The 12,500-nt window shown below is 33.5% G+C and overlaps 1 protein-coding gene across 6 annotated transcripts in view; it reads left to right on the plus strand.

Moving 5' to 3' along the window:
* The window catches only part of pros (prospero), a 1,677,936-nt gene that overhangs the window by 1,485,389 nt on the left and 180,047 nt on the right, over nt 1–12,500 (plus strand). For all 6 annotated transcript variants that reach the window (XM_067089459.1, XM_067089458.1, XM_067089463.1 and 3 more), the window contains one exon: nt 4,865–4,939. In XM_067089459.1, coding sequence (XP_066945560.1) covers nt 4,865–4,939 — 75 coding nt within the window. The remainder of the gene's footprint in view (nt 1–4,864; nt 4,940–12,500) is intronic.

Consider the following 12,500-nt stretch of genomic DNA (forward strand, 5'->3'; position numbering starts at 1 on the left):
AGATTAATTTAGGACACGTAAATTTTTTTTATAAAATTATAATCAATTTATGAAACTTAATTATTATGTTTTTTATCTATGGAATCTAAGCAAAAAAAAATGGTGGAAGATTAAGCTAAAAGAGTTTAGGAAAGGCAAGACAAAGTCAACCGAAGAAAAGTAAGGGACCTTTTACTTAGAAAATTTAAAATGCCTGCCTGTATAGTGCCCAACGAAGAAATTACTTTTTCCTTGGAAAAACTAAGTACCACGTATCTCGGCAGCAGGAAAATTTAGTCCCTGGTACGGGGAAAACTAAGTCACTAGTATCGGGAAAGTTGATGCAGTGATGTGAGCAAGATCTAAGTGCCCGTGCCAGGAAAATTAAGCCATTGATGTGGCGGAAAATGAATACACCGTTATCGGAAAAGTCGGGTGCTGATATCGGGAAAATGAAGGTCATTGTATTAAGAAAACTAAGGCATCGATACTCGGAACATTATTGGACTCTACTGAGAAGTTAATTCTCCATTATAGCGGAAAATTAAAGAACTGATACCTGGAAAAGTAGGGTATCGCTGGGCGCAGGTAGTCATAACTTCCACATTGTGTATATCTCACGAGCTGTCCGTGAAAAAAATAGATAATTTGAATATAAGAATTTTTAATAGCATTCCTTGACATGTTGTATTTTTACATACAATGAAAATACAAGAAATATGAACCACATAACAGAGAGCTGCAACTTTGCCGTGATTAAAGTAGATTTGAAATATGTCGTAACTTACTTAATAGAATAATGTTATAGATGATATCTGATCAGGGTGAAGAAAATCGTAGGAACTATGTAAAATTTTAACTAATTTACTGTAAAATTATCCGGTTTTTACCTTTTAAGAAGATAAAGCAACAGCAGAAATTCAGAATACCATTGGTAACATGAAAATAAATAAAAAATATGGTCTAAAAAAAAAAAAGCTTTGTAGACATAATAATAATAAAAAAGAATGTTTATATGGCGCCTGATGCAATGTCAAAATAATATTGAAAATTATGAAATTTTAACTTGATTTACATAAGGAAATTCTATTCCCTCACCCCTGGAAAAGAAAAAAATTAATATAAGTACGACCACTGTAGAATGAAACTGCAGCGACGCCATAATGAATAAAACATGAATGATGACGTCAAAAACTTGACGGCCCGATCTGAAAAGTTTTCTAGGCAAGGTCTCGGTGTCCCTCTGCAGCAACGCCATCTCTTGGATGCATTGTGACGTCAGCGTCATTATTGCCACACAAATAAACAATGGCATGTAATTTTGAGTGTCGCATCCTCCCTTAAAGGGTCCTTTCCTGTTTTTCCTTGCAGTCGATCTTTTTTGTTGTTGTTTTTTTCCTTGTTTTTTTTTTTTTGTTCTAGAGAAATTACGGGAAGATAGGAAGGAAAAAGTTTGGATGTTGAAGACTGCAGTTGTGCGAATATAGGGCTACGGAGGCTCTACCCCATCAAGACAGAAGAAGAAGTAGAGAGAGAGAGAGAGAGAGGAAAATGATGTCTCCATCTGCAGGATACGCAAAGGAAATCCTTCCGGGACGAAGCGAACAATGATGCGAAGATTATGACAATGGACGCCGCGTCAACACCGCGCCGCCAGCGTCACTCGCCATCAGAGTCTCTGAGGGCGTAACCCTACGCCAAAGAGAACGGCCACTTCCTACGGGAGGAGGATTGTTTTGCGAAAGAGTGGGAGGAGGAATAAAAAGGAACCTCTTTTTTTTTTTTTTTTTTTTTTTTTACCGGCACGGAAAGGCGCGACGTGGCACTCCGTAACGCACGGACAGACATACAGACAAAAGGACGTACACAGACACCTCGGTTCATTATGCTGCTGGCATTGAGGTCATCGCCGTCGCGATGTCAACAAACTCATATACACATCTCGCATACACATATAGATACATATACACAAACTCACATGCACATATACATACATATACACAAACTCACATACACATATAGATACATATACACACTCACATACACATATAGGTACATATATACAAACTCACATACACATACAGTATACATACATTACACGAACTCACATTCACATACACATACATATACATAAGCTCACATACACATATACGTATACACAAATTCACATACAAATATACTGTACATACATATACACAGTCACATACACATACATACATATACACAGACTCACATACATATATATACACAAACTCACATGCACATATACACAAACTCGCTTTCACATATACATACATATGCACAAACTCACATGCACATATACATACATATACACAAGCTCACATACACATATACATACATATACACAAGCTCACATACACATACACACATACGCAAATCCTCAGGAGAGCGCTGGCTTTAAAGTCATCTCCGCTGCGATGTCAACAAACTCGCATACAAATATACATGCATATACACAAACTCACATACACGTAGATATACACAAACTCACATAAGCATACATATACACAAACTCACATACACACACATACACAAATCCTCAGGAGAAGCCGTCTCCGTCGCTGTGTCAAGAAATACACACATACACACACCGGTAGCGTTGAGATCATCGGTGTCTTTCGATGCGCACAAACACACGTGCACACACGCAAGAAATGTCTACACAAACACCACTAGTATTGAAATCCTTGAATCACAAAATGCACGCACAAACACATCTGGGATTGAGGTCATACCCGTTAAGAAGTATACAAACTCAGACAGCCACACATACAAATGAAGGGCACACACAAACAACCACACATACACAAGAAAAGCATACACAAACCACCATACACACAAGCACCGTTTGCCATGAGATCAGTTACACATACAAATACTCTTCAACTGTGCTGGCACTGAGGTTATCGCAATGTCCACAAACAAAACATACACATACACACATACAAATATACTCACTTAAATTATGGGTAAAATGGTCAGGTGGATGTTTGGGAAAGGGATTAATGTAGGCCATGTGGCAGGCTTAATTTTTTTTTTTTTTTATTAAACCTTAACTTTCTCTCTCATTGTTACAACATGAGGTTTAAGTTATGGTGACCGAGTGTGTATGGCTGTGAATGTTAATACTCGTGTGCATTTATGTGTCATTGTGGATATTTATGTTGATATAGGATTTTTTTTTATTCACTTGTTTCCAGTCACAAGGCCGATCTTTATTCAAATTTTCTTGAAAATCTTCACGCAACATTTTTCGTAATCCGTCAGCAAACTGAAGCAAAAAAAATAAACTTTTATTTCTGGGGTCTAAATTATCTTGTAATACAACCGTGCCGCTATTTTATAATTATAATTTTTAAGATCTAGCATTCAGTTTTTTTGTACAGTTTTTTTTTTTTTTGTTACTCCAAGCTTGAATATCGATGGATAATTATCAAAATGTAACCCACAGAATTTTTTTTGTACTCGATATAAACAAGGAATATCTCCATCTAGTTGATAGTGTTTAAGAAAACATAAACAATTCCTATTTTATTGTCCCCATTTGTGACAGACCATAAGAGCAGGTTTCAGCAAAACAACTTGAAATGACCTGAACTTAACCTACCCGCCTATATTTTTGCATAAATATTTGACTTCATGAACCTCAAAATCATCGTCAAGAATTTCAGTCCTCTGGATACCATTCAGGCCAATGATTTTAAATATAAATGATATAATAATACTTTCCTTCATCTTCGTTGTATATAAGATTGTTTTTCTTCCGTACATTCATAATTTTTTTTAATTGTCTGTTTAGGCATTATCTTGTCTGTATTGATTAATTTTAACTGTTTTGACTATAATCCTTCGATCTCATATTTCAGTTGCGTGATAGTTAAGGTAGTTAGAATTTTAGTCCTTAGATCTTAAATTTTAATTACTTAAAAATTTCAAAATGACAGTCTTTGAAACCAACTTACATTTTGAAAGTCGACCATAACTGAAAAAAAAAACCATCTTTCAATTTCATTCCGCGAATAAATTCGACATAATTATCCATTTATTGATTTCTTGCCACGGGTATTTCTTCCGCTCCTCCATTGAAAAAAATAATAAATAAAAGAATAATGAAAAGATATTACCCAAAATAATCCAGCCGCCTTTGTGCTCTACACAAAGAATACAATTCTACATAGGAAGATTTCTTTTGTATTTTTCAATCCCTTGTGGGGAGGAGAGATGAGGCCGTAGGAGACGACGGGAGGGGACAGGGGGAGGGGGAGGGGGAGGGGGTTAGGCATTGAGGTAGTGGGGAGGCATTTAGGGTGGGGTTGGGGTTTGGGGGGTGAGGGGTGCTGTTGAGGGTGGGCTTGGGTAAGGAGATGAGAGAGAAAAAACGAAAGAAAGAAACTTATCAATTATTTTTACGGAGTATGTATATGCGCATATCTATCCATTTTCTATTTATCTCTCTGTCTGTCTATCTATCTGATAGATAGGGGGTTGGCACCATAAAAAAAAACACCCCGCCGTCGACACGTTCATACGTTCCAACTGCTGAATCATGGATGAACCCTATGTGCAGTCAAACTTCTACAATATTCGTCTCTTCCTATACACTAAATATGTAAATATAATTACTCACACACTATATATACATATATATATATATATATATATATATATATATATATGTATACACATGTATGTATATATAAATATATATATATATATATATATATATATATATATATATATATATATATATAGAGAGAGAGAGAGAGAGAGAGAGAGAGAGAGAGAGAGAGAGAGAGAGAGAGAGAGAATAATTCCCTAACCGCAAATCTCTTGACATTTTCCTTCCTCTCTCCCACCTGCACAGATGCCTTCATGCCAGCGAGGAATCCTGCCACCAAAATGTGGTGGCCAGCATCGCGAAGGCACCATTCTCCCAAAGGTAAGAAGAAGTCAGAAGAAGTTCCAAAGAAGTCATTTCGTTCATTTGTTTTTATTTCATCTAATCCTGACTATTTTGATGTTCAATTTTATGCAGAATTTTCCAATCATGTCCTGCGTGTCTTAACATATACATTTATTTATTGGTTGATATTCCGGCCCCATTCTTGTCGTTTCGGCATTTTCCCCATTTCTTTCATTAATCTGTTTTCAAATTTTAAATTCTTTTTGTTTCGGCTATTTTCTTCTTTATTTTTATTAGTGTATGCACAAACATATATACAGTGCATACATACATACATCTCGGTCTTTATTTAAGATACAGTTTGTTTAAGCTTATCTTTCAGAGGAATTCATTTTCTCACTTAAGTGAATAATGGGTCTCATCAGACACCTTGTCTCAGTTTGGTAGGTTTGAGTCCACAGGTCCACACCAGAACTCATAAAACCCTTGAAAACTTGGCCTCTCTTATGGGTTATCTTTTAAGTGAATAATGGGTCTCATCAGACGTCTAGTCAGTTTGGTAGGTATGAGTCCACAGGTCCGCACCAGAATTCACAAAACCCTTAAAAACTTCACCTCTCTTACGGGTCATCTTTGAACGTAAGTCACGTAACCTCGTTTTCTATACGATGCATCAGTTCCTCCCCGTTTTCTATATCCCACACCGACAAGCTATTAATGCTTGGCCCGGCGTGAATCTTGAAATCCTAGTTTATGTAATCATGCTTTTTTGCATAATTAATCATCGCTCCCCTTACTGCGAACCTTAATTCCCCTCGCTCTGCATTTACTTATTCGGTTTCCCCTCTCGTTTCTTCTCGGATTCCTTGGCCGTTCGTATGTGGAGGTATTTCCTTTGGTTTTATCATTTATTCATTCTTCTTAATTAGTCTTGTTGAAGCGATGTTTCATTGATGCCTCTCGCGCGTCTGCATGGATTGACATCGTTTTTTTTTTTTTGTAAGTGATGTGTTGATGAATGGCGCTACTTCTGAATTGTCTTCAAATTTATATACTTATTACTTTATCCGTGAAGGTGTTCCACTGCTAGGTTAGTGTATTTGTTTATTTGTTGCGGTTATTTATTTAATTGTTTATTGTCTACCTATTTTTTTTCTCATCCCTAAAGATGTGTGACTTTTCTGTTAGATTAATCATTTATTTTCTTTTGCGGTGATGTGGGACTGAACTGGAACGGAAAGGGTATTTTAATTCAATTATTATTATTATTATTATTATTATTATTATTATTATTATTATTATTATTATTATTATTGTCATTTTCGTTGCTCTCGTTGCTTATAGTTATAATCCACATAATATATACTATGGACATGAATTATCTCCAGTATACACCCTATATTATATTTGCATTATTATATATATAATATACATATACATACATCCATACATACATATATATATAATATATGTTTATATATATGTATATATTTTTATATATATATATATAAATATATATATATATATATATATATATATATATATATATATATATATATATATATATATATATATATATATAAGATGCGTGTTAATTATTATTATATATTTTATGATTATTTCCACAATGAACGTAGGCGAACGTCATTAACCACAAGAAAAAATAAACAGACCATACCTTGGAATATCCCTAGCAACCTTAATGGATGTGGATTCAAATAAAGTTCCCTAACAACTATTAATTATGATTTATCATATTCGCCTTTACAAACAGGTATTCATTTAATAATTATATGTAAAGTGGAAACCCTTTATTTAGTCATTTTCGTAACTTGCCTTATTTTAATTAAAACTGGAATGGAATTCGTCCTTCTTCCAGATTAAATCATGTGAATTATTATAAGGGTTTTCATGTTTCTTTTATTTTATGCCAATTTTATTGACAGTCGTGTGATTTTATAATCAGGTTTTTATATTGTTTTGTTTTATGCTTATTTTATTGACAATCATGTGATTTTATAATCAGGTTTTTTGTATTTTTTTATTTTATGCTAATTTTATTGACAGTCATGTGATTTTATAATCAGTTTCTTATATTGTTTTTTTTTATTTTATACTAATTTTATTGACAGTCATGTGGTTTTATAATCAGGTTTGTTTTATATTGTTTTATTTTATACTTATTTCCTTGACACACACGTGATTTTATAATCAGCTTTGTTTTATGTCGTTTTATTTAATATTTTATTGCCAATCATGTGATTTTATCGTTAGGTTTTTCACATTGTTTTTATTTTATGCTAATTTTGTTGACAATCATGTTTGTATAATCAGGTTTGGTTTATATCGTTTTTACATAATGCTTATTTTATTGACAGTTGCTTTTACTAGGAGAAAACTGTATCTTTAAACTATGTATGTAATTTGTGTATTGCTTATCGAAAATATTTATTAAGTAGCTAATATTCTAATTGTTATTATTAGTGCTTATTTTACTTCGGTTATTAATGCGAGAATATTGTATTTGAGTTGCATTCAATTATTATGAATGAGAAATTGTTGTATTCAATTTTGTGATTTTATTGTTATCAACATCGTTCTGTTATTTATGTGTGTGTTGTTGTTGTTGATTTTGAAAGGAATGCAATGATTTAGTGCGAGAAATTGTTGCATAAAGATTTCAGATTTGATTAAACTGCAGTTTTTTTTTATTCCGTTATTTATGCGTATGTTATTGCGTTATTTTCAGGAAGAGTTTTCATTAAGCTGCATTCTTTTACCCTGAAAGGAAAAAAGTGATGTGTTTACCTTCGTAACTAATATCTCGCGCTGTATTTTGAATATGCGTTACAGATCGTGTTATTAATGAACGTATACTGTGTTTGCAATTTACGTTCATTGAATTTTATTATTATTATTATTATTATTATTATTATTATTATTATTATTATTATTATTATTATTATTATCATACATAACTTGTTTCTATTTGGTCAGACATCGCATTTTTAGGTTATATTTAATGGTAACGATAGGAAGTGATTATTTTCTTTGTTTTATAAACCGATGTAATTCGGTCATATTGCGTTGTATCATCAACGAATGTTTTTTCTTTATTATGAATCCTGGAACTGGGAGAAATAAATAGTAACAATAGTAATAAAAATGTGAAAGAACTGTTGAAAAGGGAGAATATTAAATAACTACAGGAGGAATAATAGTAATAATATATTAACAAGTAGTTTGTATCTATATTTTTTTTTTTTTCTGATACAATGATAGTTCGCCATCCAGTCCGGTTTTGCATTCTCGAACTCGTCCGATAATGCCACATATTTTACGGCACGAGGACACTGCTAATTAAATAATGATAATAATGATTTGTAATAACTTAGATACGAAGACAGTGTTATTCAATCTGTCTCTGTGTCAATGTGATTGTATATTTTTCTCTCCACCCCCGTTAGTTTGGTTTGTCCTCCTCACTGAGGGGTGGGTGGCATAGTATGCACTAAGCACGCTCTGTAATTTGAGGCTTCCTTACTAAAATAAAAAACATTCTGGTGCATTCTTGAGGGGGAGGGCGAGGTTGAGCTCAGTATGCACTGAGCATGCTGTTTAATTTGAGAATCCTTGATAAAATAACAATTAGCACTTTTGGTCATTTGGCCTGAAAGTTCAAATCTGAAACGGCTATGTTTTTGACGCCTGCGCAGTGTTTTTTTTTTTTTGTGAACTTAAAGAAGATAATGATATCATCGGCTTTACTTGTCTGCTAAAGTAAGTTTCTCTAAACTAGAACACAAGAGCAGCAGCTGATTAGATGCTGGGGAAAGACTCTCACACACCAATTCCCTCGTAATGAGCTGTTTTCTCTCGTCTAAATCTCCCTCTCCCCCTTAATCCCCTCTCTTCCAACTTCCCCTCTTCCCCCCTGCACTTCTCTTCCTCCCCCACCACCCCTCCCTCACCCACAGTACGACTCCCCTTCCCCAGTGCCCACCTCTTCCTCCTCCCCTTACTACTCCCCTGCCCCTCTCTTTCTCCTTCCCCTCCCATCCCCTTCCCCCCCCTCCCCTTCCCCTCCCCTCCCCTCCCCAGACATATCTGACCACTACAAACCCGGATGCTGTAACACCTGCATTTTCCTCCATCATCGTCTCTTGCTGTCTCTTCCAGCTTACTTGAACCCCGCGCAAACAGCTTTCAGACCCTCTTACCCCCTACCACCAACCCCGTACTCTCTCCCCTACCCCCCTAAGGCCCCTTCGTTTCTTCCAGCAGCCCCAGGGGCACGTGCCGCTTGGCCTAGGGCGCATCCGGTCTCTCTCAGAAAGGGATAGAGGAATGCGCGCGAATCTTGTGATGCCCGTCGGAGGAAGATTTTTGTATGAATAATAATAATAATAATAATAATAATAATAATAATAATAATAATAATAATAATAATAATAATAATAATAATAATAGTTCACTTCATAGCTGCATACAAAAGAAATACCAATTCGTGATATACAATCTTAAATTGTAATGGTATAATCTTAAATGATAATCATATGATTTTTGGCGGTACGGCTGTATATGATTATATATACAAACTAGACTGATAATAATAATAAAAAATAATAATAATAATAATAAAAATTAATAATAATATCAATAGCTCACTTCATAGCTGCATACAGAAGGAATACCAATTCATGATAAACAACATTAAATTGTAATGGTATAATCTTAAGTGATAATGATAATCATATGATTTTTGACATTACGGCTGTCAAAGACCATATATCTTAAGACTATGTAAAATTTACAGAAAAAGTAACATTTTGTAAGTCTCGTGTGATCACATACGGCATCAGAATGCAGATACAAAAAACATTGCTTAATGATATATTAACAAGAAATCAGTAATAACAACTTTACTGATATAAATAAGAAGTGATTAGACATTAATCGGTAATGGCGATACATTAAGCCAGTATGAACTATCCTTTGTAAATGGAGAATTTTTTTTATAGTGAATTTTGCTGTGAATTGAACGGAAACTTTCCCATAGCCTCTAATTCCACAGATGAGATTAATTAAAAAAAAAATCTGTAGATTGTTAAAGTAGACATCATATATGTAATTTTTTTACGAATTGTGTCAGAATATATATATATAATATATATATATATATATATATATATATATATATATATATATATATATATATACATAAATATATATATATAAATATATATATATATTATAATATATATATATATATATATATATATATATATATATATATATATGTCTCTGTATATATATTTTACTAATCATATTCACTAGATATTTATAAACTCAGCGCCAACATGCGATAAAACCCTTTATATTGCATTCAATATTTTTAAGTTTAATTCGCAAAATTGTTTTTCATTGGAAAACATATCCACAAACAATAGGAAATCGAGAACTGTGAGTTTGTTATATATTGGCTGTGTATATAATATATATATATATATATATATATATATATATATATATATATATATATATATATATATAAATATGTATATGTAAATCTATACAAATGTGCTTGTGTGTGCGTGCGTGCATGTGTGCCTAGCAGCCATATCCAGATCTGTGAGCATGTGAATACAGAATATTATATCGCGTTAGCGAATACAGTTAAAAATATTTCGCCCGGGGAGAGAGAGAGAGAGAGAGAGAGAGAGAGAGAGAGAGAGAGAGAGAGAGAGAGAGAGAGAGAGAGAGAAGGCTTTTCAATAAAGTGCGCAGATAGTATCTCTCCTTTTTATTTTATTTTTTGTTTAATTTTGGCGTTGATCCGGGATCCATAGCCGGCGTGTTTTATTGAGTTAACCAATCTAAGAGGGAGGGGAAAAAATTCGGGAATGCGAAAGCACGGGAAAAATCACTGGCGAATTTCCAAGGTTACCAGAGGCTTTTAATATCCGTTTACGTGCATTCCTGCTTGGTCGAGCTTCTCTCTCTCTCTCTCTCTCTCTCTCTCTCTCTCTCTCTCTCTCTCTCTCTCTCTCCGTGAATGATGAGGATATTGAGATCCGAATAAGTTTTTCGTTACTGCAAATAGTTTTATCTCTCTTTTTCTCCGTAATTGAAATTTGTTTCAGTAAGTTATTTGTTTCTGCTTGCTATTTATCAATAAGCTATTACATTAAACATTTAACTTTATATTTCTCTCTCTTTCTCATATTTAGAGAGAGAGAGAGAGAGAGAGAGAGAAATGTAATGTCATTCTTGAACGTAATGAATCGTGAAAAAAAACTCGTCAAATTCTTATTATTTTGTATCCAAGAAAATCATGTTGGTCTCTCTCTCTCTCTCTCTCTCTCTCTCTCTCTCTCTCTCTCTCTCTCTCAGGTTCAGCACGTTCACAATCTCCTTTTAAGCCATCCTTTTAAATCTTCTTCCATTCCTTGCCTTTTAAATCTTCCTTTAAATTCCCGAAGACGGTTGGCTTTTAAATCTCCAGGTGGTAGGATCAAGGTCTAAGGAAGAATCAGCAGTAGCAGCATCCTCGCAAGGTGTCATCCTCCAGGAAGTCGGAAGACGCCCTCGGAAACGTCCGTTACGACCTGAGACAAGGTGTTCCTTTGACGGGCTCCTTTAAAGGGGCCTCAAGGAATTCCAACCACGCCTGAGGCCAGGTTGTTATTTAAACCTCCGGAAGAACGTGACCTCAGGAGATGTATGAGATGGTATTTGTGAGTCTTTGGTGACGATAGTAAACAATGGATTAATTGCGTTGATTCCTGGATGATGATGATGAGTTTAGCCTCGTGACTCTCTGAGTTGATGATTCTGATGATGGTGATGAAGTTGATTTGTCTCTGAAGATGACGGAAATGATGAAGATGCCAAAAGGCGTCTTGACTCTGCTGGTGATGACTGGGATGCGGCATCTTCATTTTCATCACCATCTTAGATGAAGATGCTGCAAGTCGTTTTGAGTGGTGATGGTTATGGTGATGATAAATGTTAAAGAAAAAACCAAGAAGATTGTGATGTTGGTGGTGATTATTATGGAAGTATCGTGAACAAAAGATAATAGTTGTAAGAAAGAGGATTATGATGATATATGGTATTTTATTCCAAAATTATACTATGATATATATATATATATTATTATATAAATATATATATATATACTATATATATATATATATATATATATATATATATATATATATATATATATATATATATATATATATATATATATATATATGTATATATATATATATGTATATATATATATATATATATACATATATATATAGATATACATATATATATATATACATATATATAATATATATGTATATATATATATGTATATCTATATATATATGTATATATATATATATATATATATATATATATATATATATATATATATATATATGCATGAATACATATATATAAATAGATAGATAGATACTGATGATATATAGAAATAGAGCGGTGATGATGATTATGAGGACACGAAAAGATTACTTCGTTTTGCTAAAGGGGAAAATGAGGGCGTTTGTAGTTGCTATTATCAGAATTCATTTTCTCTCTC

This window comes from Macrobrachium rosenbergii, chromosome 46 (genome assembly GCF_040412425.1).
Source record: "Macrobrachium rosenbergii isolate ZJJX-2024 chromosome 46, ASM4041242v1, whole genome shotgun sequence".
NCBI classification, from domain to species: domain Eukaryota; kingdom Metazoa; phylum Arthropoda; class Malacostraca; order Decapoda; family Palaemonidae; genus Macrobrachium; species Macrobrachium rosenbergii.